The sequence below is a fragment of the Andrena cerasifolii genome, chromosome 10 (genome assembly GCF_050908995.1).
Source record: "Andrena cerasifolii isolate SP2316 chromosome 10, iyAndCera1_principal, whole genome shotgun sequence".
NCBI classification, from domain to species: Eukaryota; Metazoa; Arthropoda; class Insecta; order Hymenoptera; family Andrenidae; genus Andrena; species Andrena cerasifolii.
In genome coordinates, this window is record NC_135127.1 from 9,944,537 (window position 1) to 9,959,350 (window position 14,814).

Below are 14,814 nucleotides of genomic sequence, written 5' to 3' on the forward strand. Positions count from 1 at the left end.
CACGGAAAAAATAATTTAAAGTACAACGCTCTTTTTATTTTGAAGATAGAGCCGTCGGAGCAACTTACCCCCGGAACTTTTAGCCCCGGTCTCCCCTACCCTCTTGACATGGGAATCGGAATGACTGTTTAATATGTGATGCGAATTGTAATCGAAAGACAATCCGCTGCCAGGAGTGTGCGTTTCCGAGTTCGTAGGAAAGGGCGAGGGACAGAGAAGTGGGGTAACCAAGAAATATGGCGGTGGAAGATTTCCATCAGTTGATTCTTCTTCGATATGCATATACCTAAGTGGTGACGATATCAGGTGTTCAAGTGTCGTTCCCTTTTTTTCGCAGGTCACGAAATCGGACGCACACGACGTGACGCTGGTCGACGTGTCCAGGAAGCTGACGGGGGAGTACAAGTGCGAGGTGTCCGCCGGAAGTCCCACCTATCACACCATGATCGAGAGAGCCAGAATGGAGGTCGTAGGTAAGTGCGAGTCTGCCGGAGAATTAAAAAGTTTCACCGAGTAGACAAATTCCTCATCCCGGGAATCGCGTGCACCGTAATGCCGTGCACGTGCGCGCCGTACGTGCGCCCCATTTTCATGTCAGATTTAGGATCGTCGTGAGTTCACCGGAAGAAACGCGACGTAGACGCCGATCCTCTCTGGAAGAACGCCTGGGGGGAGATGGAAATACGAATACCCGAGCCTTCTGCATCCAGTTATCCTCTAATCGTCAACGTTTAATAGGAACTCATTTCAACTATCATTTAAAGACAAGTTCCTCCCTTACTTAACGACGAACAATCGGTAGAAATTGTACTGTTGGATGCAAGAAGGGCCTCGGTGGAAAAAGTCAGTCTCGAGAAAAGTATCTGTAAATATTACGAAGTTAGATATGTTTTACACACAGTGAAGTGTCGTAAAACTGTCTGTAATATTTAAAAATTATAGACATTATTACAGTTGGAATTGTGTAATAAATTAATCAGTGAAATTAATTTTAATTATAAACATCCCAGGCTCTTCTTACATAGAATGGAGAATTTATTAAATATTATTTAATATTTGCACAATATTTGAAACAAAATATAGAATATTGAAAAAATATAGTCATAAAAATAGTCATAGATCTTGATACAATTTGGCTTAGATCCGAGTCAGGGTCAGTTACTCAACATGTGTTCACAAAATTGACCACAGCCCCGTCAATTTGAAAGATTTGGCAATGAAATTTTGATATTCGTAAAATTCGTGTCCGTATATTCGAATCTGTAGCAACATAGAAGACACCCTTTTAGTGTCTAGGAACTCTAAGGATGACAAGTCTACCCGTGTGCCCGAAATTCATGCCACATGAGGGGACAGTCGGGTATAAAGGAAGTCCGTTGGCGATCCGGTTGTACAGGTGTTTCCTGGCCGCTAACCCCTGTCAACCCCCGTGTCTGAGGTGGCTCGATGGTCTGGCGCGACGCCAGGCGTCGAGTTAGCGGCGTGGCCTGGCCCTGGTCGCGTGTGCTAAACGACATAATTATTATGCCTTAGACGCCCCAAAAACGGACCCGACGATCGGCACCGAGAAGGAGCGCATAGCGGTGGGCGAGATGCTCCGGGCGAATTGCACCACCGGCAACTCCAGGCCCGCCTCCGCCATTACGTGGAAGCTGAACGGGGATCTGGTAAGTATATCGCCAAGCTCTCTCTCGCCTCAGCCCTCAGCATCGCCTCTATATACGTCCTCCAGCCGTAGCTACGTGACCTTACTGGATGATTAAAGTTCCACACGGAAGACACCTCCGCCTTCCCTCGACCCTCCAACCACCCGCCGAACCCCCGTCCGCGGCCCGTGTCGTTCCGTTCCATTTACGTTCCACCCCCTCTGCAATAGCCGCGGCTCCTCACCCTCCGCGCTCCACGTGCCGCTCACTGAATCGTGTTGCTACTATCGCGGAGGGTGTCCCCCTGGAAGGGACAAATGAAAAGTGTGGATAGGTTCGGGGGTGGCCGGCGTTGCTTGCTGAAAAGTGTTCGCTGCTTTTGACAGCGTCGAGGACCAGCCGAGGGGAGGAGAGGCTCCTTTTGAAGAGGCCGCGGCGGAGTATTGGTTATGCAGGGGTGGAATGTCTGAGGAAAATCGATGCAGACTGTGGCGACGATGTGGGTGGATGTTTGTCGCGTGTGCTCCGGGGGAGTGGATTTAATTGGCTCGGGGAGAATAAGGATCCGTATAATGTGGAAATGTTGTACTGGTTGTCGCCGGTGTCGATGGCGCGAGGAAGTAGTCTTAGGGATTAAGTGCTTAGGGGTAGGTGACAAATATTGCGCGGTATATTTGCTGATGCAGAAACGAAAGGGACTGCAGCGGGCGGTGGTATCACGGATTCAACGCGCGTATTCTAGGGGGTGGATAGTACACTTGTCGGTTGCGTTGTTCGGGGATGCAAGAGGGGTAAGTGGATCGCGAGAGTGCTCGTCGCTACATCTCCCGATGTGTTTCGCTGTCCACCACTTTTGGGGCTCGTTGATTTTGAATTTCCTTCCGTCGCAACAGGCGCGTGTAGGTACAACGTGTGGAACATTCGAAACTATAATCATTGGTAAATTCGAACGCTACGGTTAGAGAGTTTTTAATCTGCTGCAGCTTCCTATATTCATTATTCCACTGTTTATTACAAATTCCTAAACTAAGTACGCCACTCGCGCGACTATTATAATAAATATAATAAATTTCTCGCATATTCGGCTGGAATTTAATTACTTCACGCGGATTTCAAGCTCCGAGAGCATTTAAACGCCGGTCCTTCCGGAACGCCAGCTATCAAAATGATAATTCTATGTGTGAAGCTCACCGAGCAGCGAAATCGGAATATTTTTTAGAGTATGTTTCGGGAATATCGCCGGGGTGGCGATATTCACCCCGGTCATACCCTCGGGGCTGGTCACTTTTTCGTGATCAGAATCGCGCGAATGAGTGCGGTGATGCGCGAGAATTGGAATTTTCGCGGGTAGACAATGCGAATGTTGATTGTCGAGCGATGCGAAAGCGGGAAATAAAAAAAAAAAAAAAGTCCGCGAAATGATTTTCCGCGAGGCTGGCTGACGGACCGTAATAATAACGCCGCGGCCGATTATTTCGAGTGAATTATTAATGCCCTCGACATTACCGGTAGCCGTGGCGCGGGTGTATTCGGGTCCATTGTGATGGATTAATTAATTAGAGCGATTTGATGTTCCGCTTATAATTCGTAATTAATTTGCGTCCACCGGCGAATTATTTCAACGTGCACGCTGCGCGTGTAAACACGCTTAAACATTTATGCCCGTGCCGCAAAGTTTGGCGGTTTGTTTGGTCGGGGGCAATTATTTCGTCGCCACCTGTCACAAATGAGTCCTCGCCTGGAATAAGTACGGAATGGCGAGCATGACGGTGGCTGGTAAATCGTGAAACAACGTCGACAACATCGCTTTACCAAGCGGATCGATTTTGGAAGAAGTCTTGAGGGAGCACTCCCCATACACAGATTTTTTTTATTGCTTTGCCAGTGTCTGATAAATCTCTGGCGCGTGGGTGATGTGATTTTAAAATGGCCCTGGATGAAAGATTGCTGGCTCCACTTTGGCGCGAACTTTTTGAGGAATGAATAATCAGAAGGGCACGTTTGCTCGATCCAATATTTTTGAAATTCTGAAGTTCTAGAGGCATATTGGCGATTTGTTCTTTGGGGGTGATTCAAGTTTAATACCGGGGCGTTGATGTGTACATAAAGCGCAGGAATAATTTTCCGAATTTAGGTGTGTAGATTCAATGAGAGTCAATGGAACTTATTGAATGGAACTGGAGAAAGATTCACCTGCTAGTCTTATTGTTAGAGGGCAAAGATGAATCAGGCACCTCGAAGAGAGACACTCTACTCACACGATATCCAATGGGAGCCCTGGCGACGAACTAATGAATGTCGTTTCTCCTGCTACACCTCTTATTCACTCCCCACGTACCCTTGTTCTTAGCTCTAATGGACAACATTCGTTTTGTCACAGCTTCGGATAATAGACCTCGAGGAGCACCAGCAAACGTCGATACGTTTACAGACCTACTTCTGGAGTCCAATCGAATACAAATTTCCCACGAAATTCGTAGGAAATACTGAGACACGTTACACGCTAACCAAATAAAAGTGTAGGTACACACGCCACCCAGATTTAAAGGGTTATTCCTGTAATCACGCTGCAAAATTCGGCAACATTCAGGTTTTTTTTCTCAGTGAATACAAGGAATAACAATGTCAAACGGTTTTTTCATTTATTAAGCTACTTATAACGTATACGGAACAATTTTTTAAATACACTTTTAATTGGGCTTTTTCAATGTTATCTGGAGGTAAAAGTCGCATCTTTGAAAAGCATCTTTGATTTCAGCTCACAGACTCTTCTGAAACAAAAACACCAAACTGATTCTTAATCATTATGAGTACCCCTATCACAGGTGCCAGAATTAGCTACGTAAGTAAAAATTTAACAAAATTGCGCGCATTCAAACTTGAAGTCTCGAAATTTTCCATTTCTGCTTGAAATTTAAATGTGCGCAATTTTGTTAAATGTTGACTTACGTGGACATCATTGTCGATGAACCTAAAACTTTGATAAATAAATTGAATTGGACAACTCTTTTTCCATAAATAATAAGAAATATCTTGGGGCAGAATTGTAACTTTTTCTTTGAAGTCCCACCAATTTGCCAACTTTTAACTTTTTTCCGTTTGTTACGTTCATCGACAATGTAATCATACTAGAAATAAGAAAATCCTCTGTTTTTTTATTTCAGGGAAGAATTGGAGCCACCATTATAATCGCAAATTTGCGAGTCCAGGGCGCGAGTCCTAACGAACGTCTTCATATATTTCCTTTTCTACCGAACACTTTGTAACGAAGAAATTAATTTTTATTGTTTGAATGTGAACCAAAATACCCTGAAGGTTTGGAAAAGATCCGCTTAACAGTTTCTTAGAAAAAAATAGGGTTCCCCCCCTTAATAAATGAAAAAAATGTTTGACATTGTTATTCATTGTATTCAGTGAGAAAAAAAACCTGAATGTTGCCGAACTTTGTGATTACAGGAATGACGCCTTAATGCAAAAGAAGATCCTCGGTAGCCATCAATTGTACCTACCCCAACGTCAACACCCGCCTTTGCTCCTCCACCGTTCGCTTCCATTACTTTTATCAACACACCCATTCCCCAGAAATATTCAACCGATTCCCCAACATTAAGTACACGGCGCATTCCACCATCCCCCGCGCTCGCCTCGTTTTTCTATATTGTCCAGGAGCGCGTTGCCCCGCTAACCCGTTCCCAGCGGCGCATAAAACACTGGCAATATGGAAATGCGTCCATTTGTTTCACGGGCCGGTTAAATCGGGCATCGACTCGAAAAAGAGGAAAACAGGGGACGGAAGGTAACGAACGGAGGCAATCGGCGCTCCTTCGAACCCGGCGTGTTTTCGTCGATCGGAAAACATATAACTCACCCTCCCCTCGGGCCGCGGCCGTTGTAACCGGTTAAACGCGTCGATGCGCGGCGGCGCGGCGATTTAACGGAATAATTTGGTTGATTTAACAAATACCGCGGAATAACGATTTATTTGCATACGAGGCATCGTAACGCCTACCCCACACGCCCCGGCCATCGCGCGGATGTATCACCGCGGATCTCGATAAATTTAAATTCCCTGAACGGTGCAGCCCCGGTGCACCAACGCGCGATTCCCCGATGTCGCTGAAATGCGAAATAACTGGTTAGTTACAGGCCCGTGGACTGATTGAAAAACAAAAAACGAGACTGCGCTGGAACGAACGAAGGAGGGGAAAAAAAAAACTGTACACGCGCGCCGTTGAAATTTCAACCCTACGCAGTTTCGCCATATAGAAGCGAGCTCCTTTCCCGAATTTTCGCCATCCACTGCTGTTACGCCAGCAAACATCATCAGCAAACCCTGTTTTCGGTAAACTCCGACGCGCGCGTCTCGCTCAGGAAATACAACCCCCTACCCCGCGCGCAGCGCGCGTCTCCCCTTTCAGTCTAGAGCCAGCCCCACTGCCTTATGGTGTTGTCACAGCCATCATACGTTTCGTCGGCGAATTTAAACGCGGTATCGTCTGTCCCGTAGTCGGGTTTAACGCGCTCTTCGACGTTCCCTGTGTGTTTTCGCGCGGATGGCTCCGCCCGGCCGGAGGGACAGGGAGGGAGATTTATTTGACGAAATAATTTTGCCGCGCTCGACGGCCGGGAAATAAATTCGGCCGCTTTATGGGATTGGATCGGTTATAATTAACGCGTGCCGGCGACGAGTTGAAAGCAGGGCGATTTAGTTTCCTCTCGCCGAGGGCGAGGCGGGATGGGCGGTGGGCGCGCGCGCGGGTCACGAGCGTAACTGAAAATTCGCGTGTCTCGCCGCGACGCCTGTAACAATGGCCGCTGGAAAGTGCACCCAGCCAGCAATTTCACCCTGCCATTTTCGGCGCCCGGGCCCGTAGTCAACTCTGATGCGTGTCACCCCGCCCATGCTCGCGTAACTCACCCTCTCGCGGAGGGCCACAGGCTCGAGGAAAGGAACGAAGCTAACCTGGCCATTGTCGACAACTTTCTCTTAATGTCCTCCCGGCGCTGTTCCCTTAGCTTTCCGAGCTCGCCCCGCGTTCTACGGGACCATCCCCTGGAGGGAAACTGCGCCGAGCATTCTTCGCCCCCTCGCGATACTAAAAATACCTCTCATCGTGTATCAAGCGACGCTTCGGTCGCGATCTCGTGAAATCGTCGACGGAGATAGACGGCACGGAATTTTGCGCATTTAAGGGGACGCTGCTGATGTCGCTGGGGGTGAAATCGAAGAAATTGGAATTTTATTTGGCTTCGTGGATACCTGCGATGATTTTATAACAACGTGTACACTTTCAACTGTATTATTCTACCTCATGGGCAAACTACACGCCCCTCTTTTACCCCCTTAGAAAATCAGAGGATTCGAAGCGAAGTACACAGCTTCAAGAGCCTCGACGTTTAAGCGACTCAACTCGAACGTACTTGATCTTCTGCCAAGAGGATCGTCGACGTGTTCCACCTATCCGGAATCAACTTTCCGCTCGTATTTTCTCGCCGCCAATTCTTCCGCCTCGCTCGGCGTGCTCCTTCCTCAGAAGCTTTTCGCCGGTCCGTGAAACATCGACGAATATTTCCAACAAATCAGCCGCTGGATCTCGCGGTGCCTCGTAAATTTGGCGGATCGAATCGACTGGCTGGGGGGGAATTTCGACCACCTCTTTCCTCGTTTTCACAGCGACTCTGGGGTCGGTCATCGGAAAGGTATTATCGGGGGTGTCGGTGTCACGGATTTGTCGGGGCAATGGCGGGGATCGGGGGCACGAAAACATCGGTCGTTAGGGCTTCCTTCCGACGCGACGTGAGAACTGATAAGGACGTCCCGTGCGTTATCAACTAACGTCTCGTTGACGTCTTTTATTTCGAGAGGTTCTTGCCTGACGAGTGCGCGAAGTTCTTGGTACATCTTGCGCGTTGAGGTGGGATTCGTTGAGCTATTCAAATGAATGCAGCCTGAGGTTGAAGGGTGCAGTTCCTGGTAATGGATGGAGCTGAATTTGAAGCACTTTAGGCATTTTATATCGACAGCACAGTCTTATTTTGGTATAGTCATTCTGTGTGCTATTACTTTAAAGAGTAAATGGTGTTACGTGGCCTGGGAATGGCAGGACTGTGTAGAATATAAAATATGAAACTCCCAGGGGTGTATGGCCTACCCTAAATGTGTCCACATTCTTCAACTTCGCCAGTCATCCACAGAAACTTGTTCTGCGAAATGAATTCTTTGATCGATACAGCAGAGGCTGAAATTGGCCACGCAGAGAATCTCGAGCTAAAGAAAGGAGGTCGAAGAATGTAAGGGCTTAGAGTGGTCTGAAAAATACGTATAAACTTGCAGTTAGAAGGTGGCGAGATAATAAGGACTCGGTGGCGAACGAAGAAACTTGAAGCGGGCCAGAATAGCGTCCGCGGTTAAAGTTTCATCCCAATTCGCGGCCGGGATTCCTGAATTCGTGTTAATCCTAATTAATGGACTTGGAAAAATGTCTGCGCCGTCACGCGGCCGTCAGCTTCCGGTTACGAGGAAAGAACGTGACCTATATTTCGCGAGGGAAGGGTCCGTAGAAGGAATTTCGTATGAAGCAGTATGTTACGCTGACGTTCGAAAGATAAACGAGGGCGACTGGAATTTTGAGAAAGCTCCCAGAATTTGCATCAGCGTGGAACGTCGCGGGGACACAAAACACTCGTAAAATCTACAGCGTGACAAACTGAAGATGAATACTTTCCTGCTGCAGTGAAATTTCGCGGGATGAAAGATGAAGACGAGTTTAGACTTTAGCTGCATCCATATTTCGGCGATTGCTCAATAAATTTCGCAGTCTTACGACCTGGAGAACAGTCTCTACTTTATTCCTTTTTAAAACATTACACGGATAGAGTAGGGGAGACCGGGGGTAGTTCATTCAGACGAATTATCTCGACACGGTATATATGAGTCTCCATTTGAGCGAGTTATGTGAAGTTTGCTGTTGAATTATTTACTACGATCCAGCGTACGTCTGTGTACCTTGACGTTAACAATCGTGTATTAACTGTTTCCGTTTATATAGAGAGAAAATAAATAGTTCTGATACATCCACATTGATCGTCTAAATAACATTTTTTCATTCATTTTGTATGCATTTTCTCAAGTTTTCGTTTAGTACATATTAAAGAGCAACAACCAAAGTATATTTTGGCGTATTTGTTATTAAGTAATTAATTCAAATAAAAATGAAAAAAAAATGAAAACAAAATAACATATCAACTAGCCCCGGCCCTCCCCTACAAGAATTCAAGTTTCACCCAGCTCCGTTGAAGATTGATCGAACAATACCAACTGTTCATCTGAACCCTGGTAGAATGGCATACAAGCGCTTCAGTGTTCAGAAATAATTAAAAAGTCACAGATTAATCCAGCCTCATAGATCCTCTCCGCTTCCACTCACAAAACCAGAAACAATGCCCCAGCACCAGTATCAAAAACTCAAGTGCCCTCTTAATTCTTCCAGCATCCATGCTAACGAGCATCTCAGTATCTCTGAATCTCCGAGCAAAGTGTCTAACAATTAAGCAGCTCAAACATCCGTCCCCGATCGATCGCGCAGCGACGCGAGATTAGTTGGCTCGCGATCAAAGTATCCGAATCCTGAGCGCTCGGTATCCAGCGGATACGTTAATGCAATCAGCGACGATTTTCCAGCCCCGCCGATGCCTGAATTTACATTCCACTCGACGGTTTATCCGTGGACGCCTGCAGCCGCGTCCCAGCGCCTTTCCCACGACACCGATAGGGCGGAACAACGCCGAGGAAACGCGGGATCACCAGGAAAACCCGGCTGCAAATCCTCCGGTGATAGCCGGCTGGCACGGGGGTGAGGCGCAAGGGGTGGCGGTTCGACGACAACGGCAAGCTTTATGCATTATGTTTTATGAACACGCCGCCATAGTCACCGCGTCATCGCGAGTCCGCGGGACTTAATGCACAGCCCTGCTCGTTTGTTCCCCGAAGTAATAACGGCGAGCGACTCTTGTACCCTGCCATCGCTCCTTCTTCCCTCGGCTCCTCTCAAGGAGCGCCAGGCGGTAGAGGGCAGAGGAATAAAAAAAAAAAAAAAATAGGGAATGGCCGAGATGGTCGGCGAGCAGGCGGAAGCTGGGCCTGCGCCCTGCGCCCGTTCATTTACGTTAAGAGCAACGGAACTGCGTAATACCTTTAAGCAGAAGGGAACAAGACACCGTGTCCGCTCGAGCTTCGCCTAGGAAAATCTCGCCGCCTTCGATGGGGTCGCGAGAAATTGAATTGAACGCCGTGTTTGAACCGAAGGCGGGTACCGAGGCTGGTATTTGCCTAGGGAACTGTTAAAGGGACCCTGTAACGTAATAATGCTGCGACAGCGGCTTAAACAACGTACTAATTAAACGATCATGCTTCGCGGAAGTAGAGAGAGTGTCGTTTGTTCGCGTTGTTCGTTGATGATGTCAGAAGGAGCTCGCGGATAAGGCGAGTGAGTCTTGATAGACGCGCTGGGGGGATTTTGTTTGAGAGCTGCTTGGAAAGGGTTCGGGACTCTTAGGTCGTTGAGGAATAACCAGAATAATTGTGTACGCGAATGGGGGACCTGGTTTATACGAATATTGATTCTAGCCTCTAATTCCAGCTTTTCTTAGTCAGTGAATAAATCAAGCCTCAACTCCAATCAGCTTCCCTGGAATCAACCTTTACCGCGGTTACTGTAACTTGTTGTTTCTAAGCGCTCGCAATCTCGACAATGCATAAGCCACACGTTAAAGAACGGGCGATGCTTGGGTCGGCGTGAAACCGGCGTTACGTTTCCAAACAACGCGCATTTCGCGTAACCATGGACGTGGCATAATAATTCATGCTTTACACACACCCGTTTCCGTAATGCATAGAACACCGCGTTTCAGAATTAATCTGTTTCATTTTCTGCTCGCTAAATATTTACTCGGGCCCTCCGCGCTTGTTTTCTTGCATTATTAACGCGCGGATATCCCACCGCACCTGCCGCGCAATGAATGTAACTCGCAGGTAAATCTTCCGTGAAATTTCGCTGACAAAAGGCGCGAACTGTTTCTCCATTTCTCAAGGAAACTGTCCCGGAGCCCGCGACCGCCCCGTTCGCGGATCGAGGCTCGATGAAACGTAGAAATTCCGTGGCGATAGCGTAGAGGAAGTTACGAAGCTATTATCCCACGTTAGGTGGGCGCGCAGGGGATGCTCGCGTCAGGTGATTCGTAGTTGGAAACTCTGCGAAACTTTACGTCTCTCGTTGCAGATAGCGGACGACAGCGCGCAATACAGAAGCAGATACTTCCCGATCCCCCAGGACGACGACTCCGAGGTCTCGAAATCGATCCTGGAATTCAAGGTGACGAACGACATGTTCCACAACGGCCGCCTGCACTTGCGCTGCACCGCCTTCATCGCGGACGTCTACCGGAAATCGGCTGACATCGAAATCAACGAGGACGCGCCGCGCATCGCGTCCATCACCGGGGAATCGCCGCCGCGAGGACACCGTGAGTAAACCTACCCCCGTGACACAGAGCTGCCCCGTAACGCGTGGGCATCGACTCGATCATTAATTCAGAACGGCAGCGAACGACGTATCTTTATCGAGTCAGAGATAACTCTGTATTAATAAAGATTGAATGAAAATGTAATAGTCAACTCGTAATGCATACCTACCATTTCTGTCCACGAGTTACGGCACAACATTAATATACATAAAGCCCCACACATTCCGCGCAGTCTACCAAAAGCTCCCTTCTCGCCAGGAAGAATTCAATTTACAAGCTGGAAGAATTCTCGCAGCTAGTACGCCTGATCAAACGATTCCCTCTGCCGCTGCTCCCCCCATTAACTCAGTAAACACAGCTAATAGAGGGAGCTCCAAGCTGCAGCGCAGTTTATGAGCCACGGTTAACAAGATGAATTCGTGGGGGCGGGAATCCTGCTGAGAAAAAGGCAAGGCTGAAAGAATTACAGCGGGGGCTTTTGACGATTCATGTTCCCGCTCGTTTATCCGGGTGTAGTAATGGTCTTGAAACGGTTCGTGTCGTTCCAAGCACTGCTAGCAGCCGGGAGATCGCGAATTCATAGCTTCTCCGACGGTGATCCTCCCTTACCAACAGGCCGAAAGAAAGATCGCGTTTAATGGAGGGTCCGCTGGATCCCGCTCGTTTGTCGCGCTCACGAGCCTCGATTGTGCTAGGTGGCAACTGGAATCGTCGATACAAAGTGGGATGACGACAAGGGGGATGAAGTTTCCCGAGAACTGGCTCAGGAGGGGGAGGGAAGTTGGGAAACTGGGCCAGGCAATTGCCAGGCGTTTGTACTCCCCTTTAATATCCAGGGAAAGCGACGACGGGAACAATGCACCGCCGCGGTAAAATTCAACGGATCAGACTCGATAGGATAATACGACCGTCCGAGCAGACGCGGTGCACGATATCGATCGAATCGCGTTGTTAATTGCGTCGTTCTGATCTAACGAGGCGGACCGACATCCAGGAATTTTATCTTCTTTCCGAATGGCTGGCTCTGATGTCCCAATGCACACTGCCGAAGAAAAGGTGGGGCTGGGGAATCGAAGGCATTGTTACAGATAGAGGAAGATCGTGGTCGCTCTTGCCGCTGGAATTAGGTGTACGAGGGTACTATCGACGGCTCAGAATTCTCTTCTTAAGTTATAACGACGCGAATCGACTTCGCGGGATCGGCAGGAATAATTTAAATTCCTCCGCCAGGCACTAATTCCTTGAAATTCGAGGCAATTCGAGGGGTGCTTTCGAAGCGACAACGGGGCAGGTACTCGATAAAATATTGCCCCGGCGAATTTACAAATTGCAAGAGTCTCGCGCCTGCCCGCCCTGTGTACGCGCCGCTTTTTCGAGTCGCGCAAACGAGATTTCCAGTCGAGATTAATTAATGACGCTCGGATACCGGCCGAGGGGGCGAACACATCGGCCGAAGCGCGACGATTATTCCCGCGGCGAGATTTCGCATGGAAATTCGTTAAAACCGTCGAATCCTGAAGGTAACGCGGCAAACACAGTGCTATTGGTATTGTTAATGAGGCACGGGCCTGTAATTTAAATGTAGCGATGAAATAATTGTGTTATTTAACGAGGAGCGGATTCATTAAAGCATACGCCGCTATAATGGGTGATTTTTAATGGTAAATCGTGGGCAATTGTTGGGGATCGGTTAACGAGGAGAGGAGTGTTTATGGGGAACTGGGCAGACCGAGGTGCAACGTACATGATGTAACAACATCAAATTTTTTACAACTGTTGCAAATAAATTTCTATAATATTTTCTTCAGGTACATTTCAATCCACCGATCTCTATAAAGTGATGCTACATAAATATGAGCATTAGGGTGGAGCTTATTTTTCAACTATGAAAATATCACCTTCTTACCATCTCAATTTGTTTCTATTCATAAAAAATAAAATCGAGCAGAATATGAGCACAATTGATCTATATTTAGGGGTAGCTCAATGATGGGGAAATTTCCACTGTACGTGATAATTATATGGAAGGGCATAGAAGACTAGAAATTTTTTCATTAAGAAAAATAGAAACTGAGAAAAGGTACCATTGTCCCTCATCTGACGTATAATTATGTAAAACAATTAGTAGATTATACCCTGAGAGCAGGGAACAGACACTGTCTGATGTCTGAGCTTCCGTGAACAATAAATTCAACAAATTATCACATATAAATGTAAATGTATAAATTAAAATAAGGCCATTATATGTTGAATTTTCATAATTTCTAGAATCTTTGACTCACTTGAGCCACCCCTAAGCATAAGAATGTGTTGTCCGAAGTTTTTATACAGCGTTTGTATATCTAAAGGAACAAATCAGAGTGGTGAGACTTATAAAAAAATATTTTTTTAACTTTTAAGCTCCACCCTAACGTCCACACTGTCTAATGCACTTCTATACGAAGCTCGATTCTAAAACAACTCGCTATCGAAGGATCGCAGGCCCCTTCAAAATCGATTTCCCCGCACGCGAAGCCCCTTACAGGGAAACTTCATTCCACACTGCCTATCTGTTTTCGATCGCGCAAGCCTGCGCTAGCGCACGTCGCTGGCAACTGCTGTTCCACCCCATACGCAACGGCGAATCTAACCGAGATAAGTGTCTCGACGCCAAGACGTGACTGCTGGAGGATTAATCGGAACGGAACGTATACGAGCGATGCGTTTTGCCAATGTCCATTTCGTCCCCGTAAGTACCGAGCCCCTGACAAAGGAGTGATCGAGTCGCGGGGGTGGTATTCCTCGGGCGAAACGTAATAACGCTAACAGGAACAATAACGTTTATGGGCCGCGTTGGCGGACAGATGTATCGAGTCCCGCGCGATCTCTCATGTGAATCACGCCAACCCCATGGCAGTTATGTGGGCTTCGCCGGCCGTATCAGCTCCTCGCCAAGAAGCCAACGGCGCACGGTGGAGGGCAGGGCCGATTGTTCCAGCTGGAAAAGCAAAGCCGTTACCCTGTTACGGGAAATAGGATCGCGTCCCTAACTGAATCATTTCCCCGCGAGCACACCACCACCACCACCCCCGCGCCCCTCGTGGCTTTCCGTTTCCGTGCTCTCCTCTCCGCCTCTGACGCAATTATTGCGCGCCCCTGTCTGATTTCAATTCCACGAGCAGTGGACACACCCTCGCCCTGTTCACGGCTTCTTCGTCACGTGGTCACTCTATTCCGCTGAATTTAATTTCGAGCCCTGCGCTAACAACGAGGATTCACTTCAAGGCGTTTCCAGGGGTGAACTGTCGATCTTGCGATCGAAGTGCTTTGCAGCAATTGTTCTCATGCAGGGAAAAGTCCAAGGCTATTTTTCTGGATATCTGTTTTTTATTGTAGAAATTTTATTCTGGCTTTCGTCGCTGCAATCCCCTCTTTCCTCGATTCCCTGTGTTATTGATGGAAATGCGGGAGACGTGCAATTTGGAGCGAACTCGCGTATGCGAGTCGTTCCACGGAGATTCCCACGGCGCGCAATAGGGGAAACGTTATCGCGAATCGTATCAGAATTCCGCTGACCAGTCGGATGTAAAAACTGTTACCAAGCTGAGGAACCGGACTGCGAATCCTTCGACCTCCCCGTGGAAAAAGATCCTTGTAGGCTTCTTTG

The 14,814-nt window shown here is 47.8% G+C and overlaps 1 protein-coding gene across 1 annotated transcript in view; it reads left to right on the forward strand.

Annotated features, from left to right (window-relative positions):
- Positions 1-14,814, forward strand: part of LOC143374438 (uncharacterized) — a 122,441-nt gene that overhangs the window by 91,700 nt on the left and 15,927 nt on the right. Inside the window, exons 3-5 of the mRNA XM_076822616.1 lie at positions 338-473; positions 1,534-1,667; positions 10,925-11,168. Coding sequence (XP_076678731.1) covers positions 338-473; positions 1,534-1,667; positions 10,925-11,168 — 514 coding nt within the window. The remainder of the gene's footprint in view (positions 1-337; positions 474-1,533; positions 1,668-10,924; positions 11,169-14,814) is intronic.